Source organism: Mustela nigripes, chromosome 13, assembly GCF_022355385.1.
Source record: "Mustela nigripes isolate SB6536 chromosome 13, MUSNIG.SB6536, whole genome shotgun sequence".
Taxonomy (NCBI): domain Eukaryota; kingdom Metazoa; phylum Chordata; class Mammalia; order Carnivora; family Mustelidae; genus Mustela; species Mustela nigripes.
The window spans coordinates 66,628,393-66,651,272 of NC_081569.1; the positions used below are offsets into that span (position 1 = coordinate 66,628,393).

The 22,880-nt window shown below is 40.4% G+C and overlaps 1 protein-coding gene across 1 annotated transcript in view; it reads right to left on the reverse strand.

Moving 5' to 3' along the window:
- Positions 1–22,880, reverse strand: part of FBN1 (fibrillin 1) — a 232,288-nt gene that overhangs the window by 70,640 nt on the left and 138,768 nt on the right. The window contains exons 15-30 of the mRNA XM_059372774.1: positions 21,721–21,843; positions 20,517–20,669; positions 16,683–16,736; positions 14,667–14,792; positions 12,081–12,206; positions 11,479–11,598; positions 11,128–11,265; positions 10,226–10,276; positions 8,396–8,521; positions 5,858–6,085; positions 4,010–4,135; positions 3,791–3,919; positions 2,898–3,023; positions 2,660–2,785; positions 1,348–1,470; positions 335–460 (exon numbers count right to left, since the gene is read on the reverse strand). Coding sequence (XP_059228757.1) covers positions 335–460; positions 1,348–1,470; positions 2,660–2,785; positions 2,898–3,023; positions 3,791–3,919; positions 4,010–4,135; positions 5,858–6,085; positions 8,396–8,521; positions 10,226–10,276; positions 11,128–11,265; positions 11,479–11,598; positions 12,081–12,206; positions 14,667–14,792; positions 16,683–16,736; positions 20,517–20,669; positions 21,721–21,843 — 2,001 coding nt within the window. The remainder of the gene's footprint in view (positions 1–334; positions 461–1,347; positions 1,471–2,659; positions 2,786–2,897; positions 3,024–3,790; positions 3,920–4,009; positions 4,136–5,857; positions 6,086–8,395; positions 8,522–10,225; positions 10,277–11,127; positions 11,266–11,478; positions 11,599–12,080; positions 12,207–14,666; positions 14,793–16,682; positions 16,737–20,516; positions 20,670–21,720; positions 21,844–22,880) is intronic.

Here is a 22,880-nt window from a genome sequence, read left to right on the forward strand (position 1 = left end):
GAAATAAATTTTGCTTGCCTTTAGTAAAATATTTAAAAAGCCCAAATTCTAGTCACAGCAGAAGAAGGTTAAGTGGACAGAAATGAAACAAGTGTCCCTGTGGGGATGACCAATGGTCGGCTCGGCCCACACAACATCTGACAAGACTATTGTATCCCAGTCATGAGAAAGTTGCCCTTTGGAAGGCTGGTTTTGGAATATTAGTAATATGCCCTTAAATATCCTTACTTTTTCAATAGGAGCCATTTATCAACTTCCCAAACTAATGTTTATGTAATTTAACAGTGCTCAGGGATAACTAGACAAAATGGGAAACTCTGTGTTCTTCGCTTACCTACACAAGTCTTCATGTCTTCAGACGCCATGAACCCGTCATAACACAAGCACCTGTATTCCCCTGGTATGTTCGTACACTGACCACCATCGCAGATATTAGGGTTATCTTCACACTCATCAATGTCTGTAGAGAAGAAAGACAACAATAGCATGTGGTTAATACCAGTCGTTTAATCACCTAACAGTGATTGTGAATTTTACTTTATTTTTCTCATTTTCAAACATAAATACCTAAGGTCGATCATCTTCTGGCTTACTGATATTGTAAAGATGAAACTTATTTAAAATAAGCATATCTATTTAGATGCACTTTTGATAAAAATATTTTTATTCTTTTCAACATTTGACTTTGATAGTCAAATATATATCTAAGGTTTTTTGGAGGGATTTTTCTAGCTCTGATAAAATAATTTTGATCCTTAAACCCAAGTTCTCTTTTTAACTGAAACCAAAATGAAAACCTGTATCACCAACCTCCTTTCTCTTCTCTAGTTGGAGACATGGCTCTTTTAGCCCAGGATGATACAACAGGAAGTGTGACTTAGAGCAGCAGTTCTCAAGTTCAGGCATATCCGAATCATGTGGAGAACTTGTGGAAATAGATTATGGGGATCTACCCCCAGAAGTTTCTGATTCAGTAGGTCCAGGTGGGACCCACGATTTTGCATTTCTAACATATTCTTGGGTGATGTGGATGCTGCTGGTCGAGGAACACACCCTGAGTAGCCTTGAAGTGAGTCAAAAGAGGAGATTCTTCAAAACTATATCTTACACCACATGAGCTAGGAAGTTTGCAAAGTGCTGTGTGCATTCTCCCACACAGGCAATCTGAACCCTACCTGATAGATGCAGAATCTGATGCTCAGGATCTTTACCAAGGATCCACAGCTAAAATGTGTGACAAAACAAAATTTTGAACTCAGGACTGTCTGCCTATGAAGTCTAGGCCCCGAACCACTCTAAGAGTGGACCTGTTCCTGAGAATTTCACAGGGGGCTAAAACCTACTCACCAGTGCATGACCTCTGGTCAGGCATTAGTGCAAATCCTGGCTGACAGCTGCATTCATAGCTGCCTTCAGAGTTTGTGCAGAAGGTCTCACAACCGCCGTTCATTATGCTGCATTCGTCGATGTCTAAGAGAAAGAAAAAAAAGAAAGAAAATCACCTTTCTTTGTGTCTCTGATTATGGCACAGGTTCAAAGTGTTCAAAGTACAACAAAACCCAACTGAAACATCCTAGGGCAAATGGAAGTCATTGCATCATTCAATTCCTTCAACAAATATAAAGTACAAACCTACTATGTGCTGGAGATAACAATCTAATTGTGGAGGAGACAGACCCTATCCCTACTTTCATAATGCTTATGTTGCAAACTGGGAGTTAGACGAATAGTCAGTCACACAATACATGGAGTGCCACGTGCCAGGTAGGAGAAATGCTAGGGCTAAAGGAATCATCCCAGTTATAATAATGGGCACGTGGATCAAATTGTCTGGGTCACATATTCAGTTATAAACTTGACACTCAGTTCGACTGGCTGAGGTTCCAGTCCTTTTCAAGAACCTGAGCTGGAATTCTGAGCTGTCCTGGGCCATGTTTCAGAAAAATTGGGGCTGATTTATGGCTTTGGGTGGAAACCATGTAAGACTTGGCAGTTCCACATGATGTACACCCCAAACCAGGCAAAAACTGGCAGTTTTTACAAAGTTTCACTTTGACTTTGGGCATAATAAACCCAGAGGGCTTTCTGTGCCACTCTTCCCAGCACGACTAAACCTACAGAGGGCCAGCCAACAAAGGAAAATGCTTGTCTCACAAAACCCCATCTTTAAGGAGTGCCAGACCTGGCCTCCATTTCCGTGTAAGGTAGGAACAGAACATGGTCTTCTTGCCAATAATTATTCTTTGAAATCTCCTAAGCTCATCTAAGCCACCTAAGGGCAGACACTGTTTTTCGTCTTTCTCACTGAACCCATGCTTCGTTCACTACAGGTGGTTTGCACTCACTTGCTGATGCACCTGCCTATGCAGGTGCATAAACAAAGCCCGTGCTATCATTCACTCTTCCTAGCAGCAGGGCTCCAATCAAACTTGTTAGAGCTGAATCATTTCAGATCCTTCATTTACAGCGTTCTCTAAACAGACAAGAGAGATGATATCCAAAGACCATGGGCCACTATGAAAAGAATTTTACTTACAGGAAAACAAGGGAGATGAAGGAAAAGCAACTGGTGATGAAAACAGAACTCAGAGAACGTTGTTGGAGTGTTTTGAGAAAGAAACTAAATAAAATAAAATATAAAAGAGAAGAGAGCACTTACCCACACAGAACAGCCTGTCAGGGGTTGAATGATAGCCAGGGTTGCAGGCACACTGATACTTTCCTATGAGGTTCACACAACGGCCATTGGGACAGAGGTTCGCACTCAGTTCACACTCGTTGATGTCTGTTTAGAAAATAAAAAATAGCCAACATCCAGTCAGAAGCTTCCGACTGTGGGAGAGACATGGGTTGAACGACTGACCACCAATAAGTGGTCTGAAAGTCTTCCTCCTTACCTATACATGCTGAGATGTTGGGGGACAGCTGATGACCAGGAGGACATTCGCAGCGGTAACTTCCCTCGGTGTTTAGGCAAACGCCTCCCCGGCACAGGAGAGGATCTCTCTGACACTCATCGATATCTGCAAAATGGCGACGACTCATGTGGAAGATGGTGGTGGTGTCTTGCCCGGGGCCTCGACCAGTGCGCTCCTCAGAGCCCCTACTTGCTGGGAGTCCTGGCAGCTCAGGGCTCACGGCTCCCTTCTGAGAACGGCTGTTCACCTCACTCAGAAATGCCGTCGAGGTAAGAATTACATCCCCCTTAAATAATGGGACCTGCCCATGGCTGACGAGGGAGTGTACAATCTGGCCTGGCTGAAAGGTGGGACAGCTCTCTAACACCATGTCTATTCTATTCTAGAATCCCCTGTGGGATCAGGTTAAGGCTAAGAAGCCTCTTCCCCTGCCCTGTTACTTCCCTCACTTCTTTACAGCTTCTTCCTTAAAAAAAATCTCCATCTCAGGCTTCTTTCTAGGGAACCTGATTTAATTGCAGCCAGCTTAAATGCTCCCTTCTTCTAGAAATGTTGGACAGAAACCCTATAATAATGGGACCTCAAATAGCTAATGTTTGAATTGTTTCTCTTCCTTGGGGTGTCTCTTCCGGCGTTAAACTCACTTCTCTGGGACCCAAAACTGGTGTGCTAGGCCACCACCAACCCACAGCAAAAAAGCCCTTCTGCTTTCCTCATGTCAGTCTCCCTCTGCCTCAGACTGATTCTGGACACACTGGTCAGGAGACCCGTGCACTGGGGGCAGCAGGAGGAGCCTGGGAGGGAGGTTCTGAGCCATCAAAGCCCTGGGGAATCCCTTTTCACCTGTGTGGACCAGACAGCCACAGGCTTACCCATGCAGTTCTTCATCATCATGAATCCGCTTTCGTAGCCTTCGTCACACTTGCACTCGAAGTCCCCTGGGGTGTTCACACACTGGCCACGGCCGCAGAGGTCAGGAGAGATTCGGCATTCGTCGATATCTGAATGCAAGCGGCAGTGCGTCAGTCTCAGGACAGCTTTCCTTCTTGGGGCAGAGTGGGAAAGGGGAAGAGCTCTACAGGGTCACTGACCTGTGCAGTTCCTTTCTTCAGAGTCAAGAGCAAAGCCGCTGTCACACCTGCACTTAAAACTGCCAATGGTGTTTCTGCACTTGCCGTGGGTGCAAAGGCTGGGGATCATCTTGCACTCATTGATATCTTCGGGAAGAAGAAAATGGGCAGAAAGCACAAAAAGAAAATAAGCATCCCGTAAGGAGTTCTCAGGGCCTCTATTTTAAACCCAGGAGGCTGGAGGGTCTTGATTTAAGGTCTTGGAAATACGCATTTTAAAGAATGTGTAAGGATCCATGAGAACTATGACTTTCTAAACATTTCTAGTCTTTTAAGCCTCTTTATTTTAGAAAGCATTATTAGGGAAGGAAAACATTATTAGTGTTTATTTGGACTTACAGGCAGCCCATTGTCTGATATGTACCAAACATTTCAGTATCTGCTGAACGAGTAAACAAACCCTCTAAACCACTAGCATCCATACTGAAAGCACATAGATGATTGGAATAAATTGCCCCACGGCAACCAGCTGAAAGTGCAGTGGGCTGAGATGTTCAGCTATGCTTTTGGGTGCTTTCTTGGATACACCGAAAATCTAAGAACTTCAAAAAGGATGTCATTTAAAATTTAAATGCCTTGTAAATAAATGAATACTATTTAAAATATTTTCTCAAATATGTGTACAATTTAAAAGTATTTTCTCAATTGATATTAAGGTGTCATTAACATAATTACAAGAGTTTCTTGTACACTAGGAGACTGCATAATGTCATGGGTGATCTTCTTCCAGGGCCTTTCTAAAGCATGACCTAACACTCAAGAAATACAAGTTCATTTCTACAAAAGGTCATGAAAGACAGAACCAGCAGATTAAATCACAAGAACATGTCCTTCTGTGGCAATGGATTGCCACAGCTTTTGGAAGCAAATCACTCAAATTCCTTTGAATTTACTTAAGAGACATTTAAGAGGGTCATCTAGAAACTGTCTCTCTAGACAGAATTTTAATTTCCAGGGCATCTTGGACCAAACACACAATACAAAACAAAACAAAACAAAAACAAAAACACTTCTATATGGATAATTAAACAGTATTTATAAACTCATTTCTCATTTTTATAAGTTCATTTGGTTATGGAGTATAATAACCAGGCCCAGACACAATAAGCAACCAAGACAAAAAATCTACACCAGAAACATAAGCTGGGCTTCTCTGAAAAACTGGAATTCTCAGAAACCAGTCGTGGTTTTCCCGTATGCTAAAGTCAACAAGTTCTGTATCCTTGTGTATAAAAAGTTAAAACAGTTTTGGAATTAGATTAAATCGGAAACTTCTCACTTTTTACATGAATTTTAGATGATGGCCTAGTAAACTGAAAGAAGGTTTGACGTTATCAGGAGTCACTGGAATGTGCTTGCCATCAGAATGACATCCAGTGTTTTTGGACACAGAGGATCTGCCACTGCGTTTGCCATGCCATTCACCTCTACTACGGTATCCTCAGGTAAACTGCAGTGGCCTGGTTAAACCAGCAGAAAAGAGGTCAAGTCTTACGGCTTTAGCAGACAGAATAAAAACTCCCCAAGAAGATTTCCTTTTTGTTGATATTTGGCTGAGGGTAGTGTCAAAATCTACTTTAACACTAAACAAGTGGCTAATGGGAGAAGCAACTGGCCTCAGGAAGTCCTGAATGGCGGGAAAAGCCAACCCGTTCCAGAGTGAACAGGGGCTGTCACTCAGAAAGTGAAGTACGTGTGTGACGACTGAGGGAAGGCCAGGCTGATGGGACTCACTGCAGTTCCCCTGTCAGCTGTTCATTCTCCGCTTGGTCTAAAAAGAAGAGCAGTCAGCCACTGAAAGCACAGTACCTTTGAAGAAAGGTTTTCCATTTGTAATTTCTTTTGTGGCGAAACCGGGCCCTCTGGGACAGAGCTCATCGTACTCAGGCGTGTTTCTCACAGGACACTCCTCGCATTCCTCAGTACCCCAGGCCGCCCCAACAGAGCAGCAACAGGCGTCCATGCGGTGGCGGCCGGCAATGGGCAGAGTGCATTCCTCGTCCTCGTAACTCAGGAAGCAGGTTTCCAGGCGGATATCTGCCAGATGGAACACAGGGAGGCTGAGGAGAGCTATCCTATTTCCACTGCCCCAAACTGCCGACCAGTTGGGTCAGGCAAGGTACAGTGTACATAATTTGCTGTGCACTTATTGGCTGGAATAATTTTTCTCAAAAGGAGTCTAGGCTTTTTGATGAGTATTCCCCACTAACAAAAGACTTTCTTTTCTTTGGCAGCTCCTACTTATTTGCCCCTCTTATTTCTGGAAACGTTCCTTTCAATTTTAGGCATTTTCTGATAATTCTACATAAAGAACAGTATTCGGAGAAATCCCGCAGAGCTCTTTGGGGAGATGTTTTCTCCCTGTACAGACATGTTTACCACCAATACATGCACTCTGTCATGCCGGGACCTCCTCTTGTGCTAAAAGGAAACTGCGCTCTTTCTCACTGGAGAACATCTAAGCTAGCTCCAGCACTTCTTCCTCACAGCCGTTTCATCTTTGGAGAGGTGCAATGTTAAATTCCAAAATGAAGAATGTCCTACTTGAGACTGAAGAGGAAAAACAAGTGAAGAAAAGCCATTTGCTCCTCTCCTCAAGTATTTCTTTCACTTTTACATGTGCTTATGTGTACATTCTTCTGGGTACACGTGGGATAAATTGAGTCCCAACCCCAAGTTTGTGGAATCGTGAGGAAGAGTAGAAGTGATATACCAGGTGTTAAGAGATCTGGAACTTAATCCTGTTCCGCAATTAAGAAGCTGCTTATTTTAGACAAAATACTAACCCTGACTTCTAAATACTAACCCTGATTTCTAAATCCATAAAATGATGTCGCACCCATCTCCAAGGGGGTACCATAAAGCTTGGATAAGATTCTGTGTCTTGGGTACCTGGGTGGCTCAGTAGGTTAAGTGTCTGCCTTTGGATCAGGTCATGATCCCAGGGTCCTGAGATTGAATCCCGCATTGGGCTCCCTCCTCAGTGGGGAGTCTGCTTCTCACCCTGACCCTCACCCCTCTCATGGGCTCTCTCTCTCTTTCTCTTTCTGTAATAAATAAATAAAATCTTTAAAAAAAAAAAGATCAGTGTCTGGAAACCATAAAGTGTAATTAAAACCTAAGGCATTATCTTCCCTTTCTCTCTCCTTTCCCAATGTGGTCATTATACATTCACCTACATGCCTGAACTTCCTTTAATGTTAGAAAGCCTCTAAAGCCTTCTGGGCAACTTTACATTTAGGTTGCCTCTAACAAGATGCATGGATACTTTTCAAATGATTTCTAAATTAAATACTGAAGCTTCTTTCAACTGAAAAACCTAGAAGAAGGTTCTCATTAAATGCTGATTCCTCCTAAACCAAGAAAGCAGACTCAAAATGAGATTAACTGACAACCATCATTACAAAAAGACTCTGCCCTCCGGATTCCAGCTTCTCTACTCCATATTGCTTACATTATACACCTTTAAGTTCTGTATTTCAGGTTTTGTTAGTTCTAATTCATAAATGATCCAAATCTCTTAACCTCCTACTACTGTTTTAACCACCTGCAGTGGTCCTTCACTAAGAATAATCTTCAGAGGAATACGGTTCCAGATATACAGTGTACCTGAGCATCATTTTCAGAGCCATGGACTCAGAAACAAGTGATCCAAGAGACGTAGTCCCAGCAGTCAGAAGCTACAGAAGTAGGGTCAGAACACATCTGCCAGATGGGATCTCCAACCTGCTGCCCGTAAGAGCCCACAGGGCAGCTTTCTGAGAACTCAGGGTCCAGTGTCTTCCATATCAAGGCCACTTGGGCTCTCGCAGATGGCATGGAGAGAATCCCACCATGATTAGAAGTGACAGTGGCTCTGGGCTCCTTTAGGCTCACCATTCAAGAATGCAACTCTCCCCACTCACACCCACTAGGGTTTTGGGCAAGGACCTGTCCATCTGGCCACTGGCCGGACATGCCTAGCAAGCATGGGCTACAGTTTCTAATCAAGCAAAATTGTTCTCCCCACCATTCACCTTGTATCCTATAGTTGGTGGCATATGGGGGCAGATTTAAGAGTTCTGGAATAATGACTGTGATGGTAATGACTTAAGGGATAGTTACACATCAATAAAGAACTGAAGTTTCTCTTCACTAACACGTTCTCTACTCTTTTTTATAAAGAATAAAGGAAGAACTTGAGTGAGGAAGGCTATTTGTCAAGGAAACTACTATGTATCCTAATGGAAATGCTGAATTTGAGATATGTATAACTGTACTTGGAACCAAATATTCAGCTTTATCTTACTGAGCTTTTAATAACCCTTAAGAAACAACAATTAAAAAAGCAATGAGCACAGGATTTACCTAGGCAGATCCTCCCTGTGGCATCCAAAGTCATCCCACTGGGACACTGACATTTAAATGATCCCTTAGAGTTAACGCATAAGCCATTTTTGCATACTCCTGGGAATACTTCACACTCATTTATATCTATGAAGAAAAAAAACCCATGAAGTTAAAATATTTGTATAACATCATTCTACTTTATTTCATTTCTGGAGTCACAATTATTCTCACAACAGAAAAGGCCATTTTGAACCAAGTAATTTTGTAAAAATAATTTGCTTCCAAATAGTTCATGTAGCATTTCTGGGAACTCTGAACATCAAGCAGATTGAGTCCCCCTTTTCCCAAAGTTTCTCTTTATGAGTTTCTCCATAGGTCCTAAGGAGTAATTTTTGAATTATAGAGACTGGGAATTGGTATGAGTTCTTGGGGACAGCTCTGGGTGCTATGGACATCTCAGGTAGGGCTACTAGAAGCCACAGAGTTAGCTTTATGAGATCAGATGTCTGCAAATAACAGAAACCTGGCCTTTCAAACTAGCAAAGAAGAAACAGCTTGACGAAAAAAAAAAATTCCTACTGAGAAATAGCTGGGGCCAGTTGAAACTGTGTCTTCTGAAAAATGCTGAGATGTCCCCAGAAAGCATATAACTAGTTCCACCTCAGCAACAGTCTTAGACTGTTTGTCAAAGCCTTGGTGGTCCCAGCTTGAGTAAGGGAGAGTCCAAAGATGCTCGCGTTCATTCATTTATTATTCACTCACTCACTCTCAAATATACCTGTCCTTCCCAGTTTGTTTAATAAGAAATAGTATGTTCCCTGCACTTAATTTGGAAAAATATTCCTCATCAAGTTAATTTAAAGAAAGCCAGTTGCCAATGCCAAAAGAAGGGGAACATGAGCATACTGTGTCTCTATTTGGAAAAAATAACTTTCTAAGCCAGGGATGTTGGAAAAAAATATTTGAAATCTCTCTTTCCGAGAGATACAAGTGGGGAGGGGGAAATTTACCTTTTTGGGTTTTTCGTTTGGGCCATTTTTACACCAAAATGTGCTGCTAAGGTCAGATAAGTCATTAACAGTGGGTCTGGACCAGAGAAAGGCCAAAGGATTCAGTCATCATTTGGAAAGAAAGACCTTGGGTGGGGGTTGTAGCATTCTTCTTTATTTTAGCAGGGAAGAAAAAACTTCATTTCATTCCACATATGGGACTAATTGCTGTTTTTAAAATTTTTCAGCTGCTGTGTCATGTCAGGTTGTGTTAGTCACCCTGACCTACGTCTATCTGGGACTCCGTGAGAAAGAATCACAACAAACTGGAGAGAATCCACGTAGACTTTTAAAAAATGAGACAATGGAGTACATCCTTCTGAATCCTCCATGACCCAGGGGATAAAAATATATGTTTATAAAAAATAAAAAATTAAAAAAAAAAAAATAAATAAAATAAAAAATGAGACAATGGAGTACATCCTTCTGAATCCTCCATGACATGAAACAAACAAACAAAAGCCAGGGCAAATGAAAAAAAATGCAAATTTTATAGTCTCATCGAAAACTTCCATTTTCCTCTTCCTGATGATAGTATTTTGAAAGTGCAGTTGCTTGAAACCATGGTCAGCCTAATCAGCTTCAGTCACCCTGCCCTGTGGCCATAGTGATCCAACACTGGCAACAGCATATATATGCTTGTGAAATTAACATTTGTTATGTTCTGCAGTTCTCATTATTTTCCTCTTTGCTGCATATTTCTCATTGGGAAGTTACATGACAACTTTATCCAATCCAAGTTCACACAAGCACTCTTCAAGCACACCAAAATTTATGGGTTATAAATACACAGAAATACCTTCACACTGGGTTCCTTTAATTCTTGAATAGCCTTTGCCACATATGGGATCTGTAAAAAAGCAAAAATAAATAAATAAATAAATAAATAAACAGAAAAAAATTTGAGATAACAATATCTAGACTTTATGAAATAGTGTAAAAAACACAAAAGAGGACCTGGACAGGAATTAGATTCTGTGGCTATCAATAAGTCTAAGATGACAAGGTGTTTCTGCGATTGCATAGAAGAAGAAGAAGAAGAATGAAATGTTCCTTGAATTAAGCTCTGAGAAGTCCTGAAAAACCCAAAGGTACCGTAAAGATTATGCTAAGGTGATGACTAAGAAGGAAATTGGCTAGATCTCTCTTTTACTATCAGCTCTAAGATTGGAATCACATTATATGATTCCTAGAACATGAACATGGAAAAGAAAGTCTAGAATCTGAAGATCACCAGCCCTGTAGCATTCAGATTACATATCCATATACCCAAATACTGAATTAACAAAATCATCAGCAAGGTTCTCAAACCTCAGCTTTGCAACAGATTTAGAAGTTAAGTGGCTTCTTTACATCAATCCATTTTTGGGGGAAGAGAATCTGTGCCTGTAAAGAGCTCAGGACTCCGAATCATGAGGATCCAAGGGAGCCCATAGGAGTTGCTGATCTAGGAAAACCACACCAGGGTAACCACATTACAGTGTGGTGGTAGAAAACAATAACCCAGATGCCAAATCACATGAAATTACTGTCCTTGATACTTCCCTTAGTTTCCTATTCAGCAATACGTTTCAATGAAGCCATCAGAATTAAATCTAGAATTCCTAGGTGAACCTAAATAAACAAAGTACTGGGTTTCATCTTTCTAAGCAAAGGGACCAATGGGAGGGGCCCAAGAGCCACAGAGCCTGTCTCTCTTACCGACTTGGCAGAGGGTGCACGGGCTCCCCCAGGCAGCACCGAGGGAGGAACAGCACTCAGACTTTAAGGTGGCTCCATTGATGTTGATCTCACACCGCCCATCGATGACAGTCTGCCAGCAAGTGCCCTTGATGGTTTCTGCAGGGAGGCAGGAAACGATGTTTAATACATGCGTAATAGAATCTTTATCAAAAGTTCAAACGTGCATTGGGATTACAGCAAGAATGACACATGAAGCAACTGATAATGGTCATTTAAAATTTTGTTCATCCATACTTATACTATTTTGCAATAAACTCTTTTGCATTAAAAGTGAACATTAAACACAGTCCTGGTTAGCAGGATAAATACCTATGCAGATGGTTTTTGTTGGATCCAGAGTACTTTCAGAAGAACATTCACAAATAAAAGAACCCGGGCTGTTCTTGCAGACACCATTAATGCAAGGACTTGATTCACATTCATCAATGTCTGAAACAAAAACAGGTGCACATTACTGCTACAACCTAGTCTTGGGCATGAAAGAATATTTAAACCCTGGCCTCAATTGCTACCACATATTCTTTATTAGAGAGTAAATCTGGCCCAAATAGATTTTTTCTAGGCCAAATGGAATGTAAAAATAATAATTGAGCATATCTCTATAGCACAGAATCTGGCATCTGGCTGAATCTTTTTATTCAGAAAGTCTGGAGCAAACATGAAGTGTGGTCTCTGAATTACTAACCATGTGCTGTTTTCTCCATTTTTTACACCATGGCAAATAGAATGTCAACTGTAGCTAAGTACCATCAGTAGCTTCCAGAGTGCATGGAAGGGTCATTTAGGACCACAGCATCTCAATTACAATGACATACTTGTCTAAAAGAGAAGTAACTCTAACTTATTCTCATGGTTTTTCAGCGGCATATCAAAAGTAAAGTACATAATATAAGAAGAAAAACACAGTTTACCTTCACAGGTTTTTAGGTCAGGTTTGTAGATAAATCCCTTGGGGCAAGTACAGACAAAACTTCCTGGAGTGTTTCTACATTGTCCATTGTCACAAAGTAGACTGTTCAAGACACATTCATTAATATCTGGAAAACCAACAAACAGGAACTTTTAGAGGAGCTCCCTCCTTGCACGCAATTTCTCTGCCTTTTCAGGTTAATTTTTAAAGGTCATATGATATGATTAACTCAAGAAAACAGGCAAAACTCATCTACCATTGACTTTTGCCTAAATTACCTAACTTAAGGAAAATAGGGGTTTCATCTGATTATTTTTACTCGGTGTCTGCAAAGTCTGAAGTCACCAATTACTATGCAATTCACTTTCTCGAACAGGAAGAAACCTGGATTTGCTGGGAATCATTAATCTATCTAACTGTTCATTGTTGCCAGAATTAAAAGAACTAATCCTATTGATTTAAGGAACTAAATAAATATTTATAAAGTATGGCCCATCTTTAACATGTGTTAGTTCCAGCCTGGGTATTTCTTCTTTAGAATAACTGCAATGGCTGGTTGTGTTTATAGAGTATGAAGCAATCTGTAGAGTTTATAATTCTCACGAGGAATTTCAGACTTGAGATTCAGAGAGCTCAGAAAAACTCCTTACTTTCAGGTGAATAATAGGTCCGTGGCAAAATCTAAGTTTTGGGATGTGTTACTTAGGTAATTCAGGAAATGTTATATACAGTTGGGTTAAACGACAGCACACAACCCACAGAAGAGGCTATACGTCCACGAGGAATTTCTTACAAATTGCAAAATGCCGCTTAGATCGTTATTTGACAATCCAGCAGCCATAAGATAAAGGGTACACAGATTCAGCACTGGAGAGCTGCTTAGGCTCACAGTAGTAAACATACTTAATTATAAATATCCTTATAAAGTACTAAAAATATGGAAAATTAAGTATACAATTATGTTACTGTATGAGGAAATGACACAGGGAATGCTAACGCTTTCCAAAAGAGTCGCTATTGCAGTCTTTGAACTTTGATGATGTCAGAAGGATCTGGAACCTTAAAGTGAGGAATTGATGATTAATATAAAAAATAGCCACTCCCTGGAGTGCTATGGCTGTGGTGGATCTTTGATTGTTCACTTCCTATCTCTAAACATAATCTGGAATTGAACATTCTTCTGACTTGGTGATGATTATTCCCACTTTGGAGTATGCACTAATGCACTAAAGAAAGAATCCCTCTTGCCTCCCCAAACTCTCCCTTTTGCTTCAAATGGGGGTGATTTTGGGTCAAAGCTAAAACATCTTTGTGTCTCTCTGGGCCTGTTCAGATAAATGATGATTTTTGCTGAAGAGAAGAGGCACTCGCAGAAAAATGAAACAGTAAAACTTGTTTTGAGTTTAATGTAGTTTGAAAATACCATGTGTAGTTAAATCACAACTGTACTCCCCAAAACGAAGCCTTAAAATTAAGAGTGTGAGAGAGGAAGAATTCATTTCTCAGAAGTCAGTATGTTACTGCACTATTGAATGGCCAGTACATTTCAGAAAATACTAGTCTAGGCAACTGGAGAAAGTTGAAAAAAAAAAAATGGTGCCCATGTTGACAATTTTATTACCAAAGTTTTTTTTTTTTTAGCTACTTGCTGGTAGTTTCATTAAGGTTTGTTCAAGTATCAAATATTATATGGTGTTTGCTTGGGGCACCTGGGTTAACCTGGTTAAGAGTCTGGTTAAGAGTCTCTTAACCTGGTTAAGAGTCTCTTAACCTGGTTAAGAGTCTGCCTTTGGCTCAGATCATGATCCCAGGACCCTGGGACAAAGCCCTGCTTCTTGGTCTTAGGGATTGCCATTCAGCAGGGAGCCTGCTTTGCCCTCTCCCTCTGCGACCCCTTTCCTACTCACGCTTGCTCTCACTCATGCTCTGTCTCTCAAATAAATAAACAAAATCTTAAAAAAAAAATACAGTGTTTGCTAAACTTAACAGAGAGCAGTTCTTACTGAAAATAAGCTGGGTTTTCTTTGGTGAAATCTAATAAGTGGTAGGGAGAAGAGTTGCTTCTCTCGGTAAAAGTAGGGATGCCTTTGTAGACCTATGAGAGCAGTTCACAATCCGTGTTTCATACATCTAAGGAGGAGCCTCTCTCTTTTGGAGTGAACATGACACTTGACTACTTATAAATGATCAGGATTCAGGTATGTAACTTTTAGTTAATTAAGACATGTATGTGCCATGCTAACATCCAAAGGGAAGGCTGTGCATTTGCCCAGTCCTTTAGGCTATGCAAAAGCAGTTTCCCATAAGCAACAAAGAAAGAATACATGATGCATGAGATGTCTTAGGAAACAGGTGAGACTTCTTTTTTTTTTTTTAAGATTTTATTTATTTATTTGACAGAGAGAGATTACAAGTAGACAGAGAGGCAGGCAGAGAGAGAGAGAGAGAGAGAGAGGCAAGCAGGCTCCGTGCTGAGCAGAGAACCCGATGCGGGACTCGATCCCAGGATGCTGAGATCATGACCTGAGCCAAAGGCAGCGGCTTAAACCACTGAGCCACCCAGGCGCCCACAGGTGAGACTTCTTACCAACACAGTTTTTCCCAGATGAATCCACTTCATATCCTGAATTGCATATGCATTTGTAGGTCCCACGGAGATTTTCACAAATTCCATTTGGACAGATGTCTGGATCTAATGCACATTCATTTATATCTGCACCACAAGAAAAAAAGTTCAGTATCAGTAACATTCTAAAGGAAAGGTCGAAGAATTATCAAAAAAAAAAAAAACATTATAGGAAATGTAAAAACTTTAGGACCTCATAAATACAAAGATTCACTTAGATGAGAAAGCTTGATCACTGTTTCTTACTACAAGAGGGAGAGACAAGCCATGAGAGACTGTGAACTCCGAGAAAAAAAAAACTGAGACATTCAGTTTTTTTTAGAGTTTTAGAGGGGTTTTAGAGGGGAGGGGGATGAGTTAGCAAGGTGATGGGTATTAAGGAGGGCACAGATTGTATGCCCCACTGGGTATTACACGTAAACAATGAATCTTGGAACACTACATCAAAAACTAATGATGTATTGTATGGTGACTAACATAACACAATTAAAAAAAAAAAAGATGTTCTGACTCAAATCTTTCCATCAGTCCTTGAGAAGAATTTGGCATTTGAGTTGGAACTACAAGATTACCAATCCTTAACCAGGCTGAAGGAGAACCCCTGGTCTTCTGCCTCGGATATCAAGATGGGAAAGTGGATCACCACGGAGCCCCAGTCCCTACAACTGGTCTCCCTGCCACCAGCCCATCCCTCATCGGTGTACCTTCCACAGTGCCATCAGAGTTAGCTTAAAAACAGAATGACTGTGTCATTCTCATGGTTCAAACTTTTGTAGTTTCAAAAATATCTTCAAGATTAAACTAAAATATGAACTTTAAATTTACTTAAAATTTCTATTTAATTTTACTTATTTTGAATTTCTCATTATTTCACTTTATTTACTTTACTTTAAATTGACTACTTATTTTAAATTTCTCATTCTTCTATCAACATGCTCTTCTGCTCTGTGTTGCGAATGTCTGAAGCTAGGTCTATTCATTGGTCCAAAGCCCATTCAAACACCACCTGGTCTGGAAAATCCTCTGCTGCCCAGCCCAGAGGAGGCTGGGTCCTCTCTCTTCTGTGTGCCCACAGATTGAGGACAGCTCTATAGTCAAGGGTGATGTAAAATGGCAATCAGTGAATGGCTGGTCTTAAATCTTCTATAAGTCAGTGTTGATATGTTTTTCCTTCTCTGGGTTCCTATTACAACTTTATTTATTCTCCACTAACTATTTGTTATAAATTAACCTCCAAATGTCTACTCTTCACCTTCATCCACACACAATGATGAACTTCATCATGAGAATGAAGTGACAATCAATTTCATCTGCTTTTTTTTTTTTTTTTACAGAACTGTCCTGTAATCAAATCATGTAGTTTTTTATTTATAAAAAAATCCCTTCATCTTTCCTGTCAGTTATTTTTACCCTTGTTCCAATTCTCCCTTTTAACTTTAATCCTTTTATGGTCCTGATATTTCTCTAGCACTAAGCCCTACACTTAAATATTTCGTTCTCTTCCAACTCAGTTAATTGCTATCACTGCTTGCTACAAAATATAAGAGAGCTAGCTCCCTGTATCATCTTATCTTGACTGAACACTCGACAGTCAATAAATCATTCAACATGTGAATGGATAACAATTCAGTAACCCTGAACTGTACTTGATCGTGGAAGAGCCAGATGAGGACCAGACTGCCTCTTCTCATGAATGAGAGACTACAGTCACTGTATCCCTCCATTGAGCACCTTTGGGAGAGAGCCCACACCTTCAGTACCAAGCCTCACACCCAAACCCAGCAATCCCAGGATGCAGTGGGCCATAGCTGCTCTGCTCCTGGGGGTTCCTAGGGGTCCCAGGTACACATGCAGTCATGGCCAGAGAAGGGATCAGACCTCCTCAGTCTGGTGGAAACCCACAGGAAACCCACAGGAAGGCCTAGCAGTGCAACTTCTGCACATGCTGAAGGAAGTGACTTTCAAACAAGTGCTTACCACTGCCTGCGGACGTCATTCCTGGTCCACTGCTGCAGAGCGCCTGATACTCCGCTGCAAGAAATGAACAGATAGTCAATGATTCCCTGTTTTGCCGAACAGGTCAATCCTCTACTTGGCTTTGCACACATCGTTTCCTCCTAAGTGAGTGGAACCAAAATAAAGTGGTAACAGAAAAGGAGGCATCTCCCCAGGGAGTCCCTAGTACACCTCGTTCCCATTTTAAAGGCTTGCATCACTGTGGAAAATGACTTGGAAGGGCACAGGCAAGTTATAGCGATTCCTTGTGCAAAGCGGTTTCGGAAAAGGTGTTTTTCTTCTAATTTGATTTTATTCAGCAGGGAACACTTTACACTTACAGAGAAATGTGCCTGTTAAAATGTGGTTTCTTAACTGTTAATAAAACTTTCTCCCACCGTCTTGGGAATAATTTTGTTTCTTAGTGTGAACTGTTTTTCTTTTCATTTAATACAATCAAGTTCTTAACATTTTCTCATTTCTCTCTGAAAATTCTCTAGCCTCCACTCAGAAGAAAAACAAAAGTATCTGCTCTTGCATTTAAGTGGATTTTTAAAGTTCATTTTCATCGGGATACTAGATTCATTCTATATGAAAAATCTATAGGCAAAGTATTGTATAATGTTAAAACTGAGATCTTACTACGAAATTGAGATTTACAGAATATGTTCCCAATCAGATTTCTATTTCCTAAAACTGATGTAATGTTTCACATACAATTTCAACAAGATTTAGATGAACGTAAGAGTGAATGATGAAAATGGAGAACTAACTGGAATCACACTTTATCCAAGGAAAACAAACTCAAGTGTCCTCTTAGTTGCCCACAGTTTCCTGCAACGAGGGAGTCCCATGGTCAAATGCAAATCATTTGTGCTTAAGTGGCACGGGAACTGGATATTGGGATAGGCCTTTTTACCAAGGCCAACCACACCTCACTGTGGAAGCGAATAGCTCTTATACTTCTGCATGCTAGAAAATTGTATTCCTGGTGACAGTGGAGGCAAAGGAATTACACTGATTTAAAAAAAAAAAAAAAAAAAAAAAAAGGAAGGTTGAATTCCTCCCTCTGCCTTTGTGCAAATGTAAATTTGAGAAAAGTGGTGAAATTCCTTAATTTTTAAATCCTGCTAAATGGGACCAAAAAAAAGAACAATTGGGAAAGGGGCTGCCTTCGCGTGTACGAAAGCCTAGGATTAGAAGCCAAAAGAAATGCATTGTCATTATTCTCTCACACCAGCAATTAAGTAAAACACTTCTGAAATACTGTAAGTAACAAAATAGAGAAAAAAAATATGCCAGTTTTGCAAAAAGCAGTTTTACAGTCAGTGCTAAATGAGTTGATGCCTGGCCTGAGTGGAAGGAAATTACTGTCACTGCTCTTTTCCATTTGGGTAGAATCTGGTCCTAGACTCTCTTCTGCTTATCAGCTCTCATTGTTGGGTTGAATGCCGATGACAATGTTATTGGGAGCAAGCCCTTTCCCTCTGGTAGTTTCCCCTCTGTAAACTGGAGACAAGGATACTCAGTTCACATGACAGTTCTGTGGATTCCACAAGAGAACATAGAAAGTGCTCAACACAGTTCCTCACACAGCTCATGCATTTAATAAATGGTAGGTACTGCTGAGCTAATTCAGTGTTATGCCACAGAAACACTGGTATGGGGACATACGAGAAAATCCCTAACACTTACACTTCAGTGGGTTTAACTGACTGATTCTTGCAAGGAGTAAATATTCAGCTGCCGGGGAGAAAGATCTTCATAGATACTCACTTCGCTTCCTTCCAGAGCACAAAGACAGACTTTAGATGTGATGGGGTTGGAGTTTCTCATTAAGTTGACTAAAGAAGGAATGTTCTGTATATTTTCAGTACCTCTTAAAATATTCCCTGTCTCCTGAAACAAGGGATACTCTACACTTAGATCCTTCATGATCTGGCATTTTCATCTACCAAAGAGGAGGAGAAACCAAACTGAATGAAAGCACATCCACAGGTGTACCTCTTCTGTGCAAGTGCATTCAAATACAGAAAAGAGGCTAGTAGAGCTGAGCTTCAAATTTAACCCCCTTTCAGCTTTATTGCTTATAGAAATCTGGTCTCTTGTAAGTCATCCTTTTGTAAGATTCCTTCATTTTCTGAGGTATCGGAAGAATTCTTTGGAGATGTACTTGGTCCAGAGGAAAATGTAAAAACAAAGACTTGTATGCACCAAGGATCTTAGATTCTAACTTTTGGTTCGTCCACTTACTGAAGATGTAAACAAATCACTTCCACTCTTGTGAACCAATTTTCATGATATTTCAACATCTGGTAAATTCAAAGTATGTAAGAAAAGTACTTTTAAAACTTAAAGTAACATACAAAAGGACAGTATTGATAATATACAGCTATAAAGTAACATGGAGGCATCTTTGCTGCCTAGGATTATATTAGATGCTATATAATTGAAGTATTGTTGTGAGCATAAGTTGAACTGATTGGTGATTATATATAAAAGGGAAATTGGAGGGGGAGATGAACCATGAGACACTATGGACTCTGAAAAACAATCTGAGGGTTTTGAAGGGGCGGGGGGGTGGGAGATTGGGGGAGCCTCGTGATGGGTACTATGGAGGGCACGTATTTAATGGAGCACTGGGTGTGGTGTATAAACAATGAATTCTGTTACACTGAAAAGAAATTAAATTTAAAATAATAGTAATTTTTAAAGTAATCAGCCATAATAAAACTTTCTTCTTTAACCTGCATCCCTCATTTCTTTTAAAGTCTTCCCTTTAACTTTCTCTAACTTCTCATATTTTAATTTCTAACTCTCTAATTTCAAACATTATCGCTTTTAAAATAACAAATGTTTAAAAATTGTGAGTTAATCTTTAATGGATTGTATCTAGACCAGAAATGGACTAACTAGATCTGAGACATCAATCAAACCAATCAGAACTACATGTTTTCAATATTAGATCTAACTTTCTTTTAGAACACTGAAAGAAACTGCCAAGTTTCCAAATGCTGACAGTTTATTGCTTTAGTTTCAAATAATTACTTTTTGCCTTACATATAGAAATAATTCACAGCTGGAGAGGATGTTCTGGGTTATCTAAGATGATTCATTTTGTAGATGAGAAAACTAAGGATTCCGTTTCCATCTTATTCTCTTTTATAACTGTTTACTATTATAAGCTACCTCAAATCCTTTTGAAAGCAGGTGAGCAAAATTCCTAAATAAACAAAATCTTACAATGAACTGAACCCCCCAGTTAAGTACTTTGCCTGCCGGTGGCCTGGAAGAATTCTGACTCACCCACTAGTTTTCTTTCCATTATGCCATGTCACTTCAAATTGAGAAAAATACTTTTCCCCCAAGGTCGAATAAAATCATTTAGGAGAAGCGCACCTCAGTCAACATGAGGGATTTGAACAAAATTCACACATGGCCTTTTGGAAAAAAGCTGGAAATAGGTAATCTGAAAATTATTTATTTTTACACTCTGTAAATTCTGCTTTTATAATAGTTCCTTCAAAATGCAAACACTGTGACTACTTTAGAGAACAAGGCAAGTTGCATGAACTCCAGACAGCATGAGTATTATTAAGGTGGAGAAGTTGGGATGGGGGTTCCCAAATGTGCTGCCGATTCCCAATGACCATTGCAATTGGGTGAGGAATGCATGATCAGACCCTGAGTAGCCCTGCCAAGACCCCAGGCAGGCATAGAAGGTATCCAGAGAGCAGATCATCATCCCTAAGTGCAAAGACTGCAGATGGAGGCAAGAGGCTGGCAGTGTGAGGGCATTCCCCTGGCACCACATACCTGAATTCTGTGCAGGACATGGCTGGCAAGGTTCCCCAAATGCATATTCAGTGTTGGCACAACAGCATTCAGATTTAGTAACAGCACCAAACAAGGGTTTGACACACTGGCCTCTCTTGTATCCACCATAGCATGTGCTCCGCATGTGTGTGTCTGAACGAGAAGATGCATCTGTCATCACACCATCACTTCAAACAGAGGGGAACTCCCCAGGTCAAAGTTGAAGCTGGCTTTATTTAGCCCCTATCCCTGTTCTAATTCACAGAAGATGCCTCTGGCCTTAGATTTCAACAGAAAAAGACAAGTAAACAAACTGCATTCAGCTTCCAGGAACTGGAAACAATTGCCAGAGCCTTTCCGTTTTCTAGACTAGCATGGTTTATCCAACTGTGAGATTCTTAAGAGCTGAGATTCTGTCTCATTCATTTTTGTCTTCCCCAGACCTGTATAGAGCAGGCACTTAATACAAGTTAACTGAATAACGGGTGAGTGGTAATGGATAGTACCCTATGATAAAGAAGATCTTTCTTAAGCAGTGTGGCCTACCTCAAAATAAACATGCCATTTAAATTCGATGTACTTTGAAAAAGGAGGAAGTTTAATCTCTAAAACATTCACTGTACAGGTCTGTAGACATTGGTCTACCAACTAGTGTTATCTTTACCACCAGGGAGTGGGTCTCCAACTATGCCCAGCTCAAAGGTTTATTGACTACCTTTCTTGAAAATAATTTAGATAAAATTAATATCCATTTCTCAACAAATTTCAAACTTCTTATAAAGCCACATGAAAATATTACATAAGGTTCTTCATCATCCATATCCTCCTTTGCATTCTATACTTCCCTTTGGACATTTAATTCCCTATTGAAAATGTTCACTATGAGATGATGAGCATACATGGGCCAATTTCAAAGACCATTACGAACAAAGGAGACTTGGAGAAAATTGAGGACATCTACATGATTAGAAAAGTAAAGGGGGCAGAAGAGGTAAGGATTCCCCTGGTCTTCATTTATCTCAGCTCATCTTTCTTTCTTAGATTAATATCCAATTCATGTAAGGAGAGAACTGATCTCGTTGGTTTGTTCCCCCACAACTATTCTGTCCTGCCTGTTACAGTAGAGTGCATTGGTTATTGGTGGGATTTATGGGTCGACGGAGGGGGCATCTCTAGCACATGTCTAGTTATGGCTTTATCTTACCAACACACACACGTCCATCCAGACCAACGGCCAGTCCAGGAAAGCATTCACATCTGTAGGAGCCATCAGTGTTGACACAGCGCCCATTCATGCAGATCCCAGGTGTTTCACACTCATTAATATCTGTGGTGGGGAAAAGTACTTATTAAAAATGGAGTGACATTTATATGAAACCATGTTTGCCGTTCTTTTACACCTGAAAATGGGGAAGATGAAAAGAATATGCAGCACCAGCCATAAAAGCTCAGTGAGATGCATTTCATTGTTCTTTGAGAAAAGGGTAGCAAAAATTGACATAAATTACATGTTTTTTTTTTTTTTTAACCACAGAAAAGGCTATTTCAATCATATTCTCCTGAGGTCTTTTTATCCGAAATAAGAATCACAAAAGCAAAAACAGAATTGGAAGAAGGAAAGTGACAGCTAACAGACAAAGGATCTGGTTGAACATTTCACGTGGTGATTCTTACAGCGCTGTCAGAACTAGAAACCTAACTTGATAACAGACTGCTACTTTGAGCTGGCCAGGAAGCGACTCCATTTGGCATCCCACAATCAGACCAGTGTCCATTCCAGTATCACTCGTGCCTTCGTTCTCTGAGATGACTAGAATGGCATTAAGAGACAGAGAAATGAAACCCTGATGGAACACCATAGAAAAGAAATGGAAAATGAATATAGGAGATTTTGATGACCATTTCCAGCCAACAACAGCACTGAAGCAATTGGAACCCAGCAAAGAAATATCTTTCTTAAGTATTACAGATATTTTGAGTTCATATGTGTATACTTAGGAAGGTCTGGTAAAAGACTTTATTGGGCACATACTAATAATAAGAAAGATTTTTTTCATCTGGGTGGCTCAGTGGGTTAAAGCCTCTGCCTTCAGACCCTGATCCCAGGGTCCTAGGATCGAGCCTAGAAAAAAATTTCTTGTGGGAGCCTGCTTCCTCCTCTCTCTCTCTCTCTCTCTCTCTCTCTGCCTGCCTCTCTGCCTACTTGTGATCTCTGTCAAATAAATAAATAAAATCTTTAAAAAAATTAATATGGAGCGGGCGCCTGGGTGGCTCAGTGGGTTAAGCCGCTTCCTTCAGCTCAGGTCGTGATCTCAGGGTTCTGGGATCGAGTCCCGCATCGGGCTCCCTGCTGAGCAGAGAGCC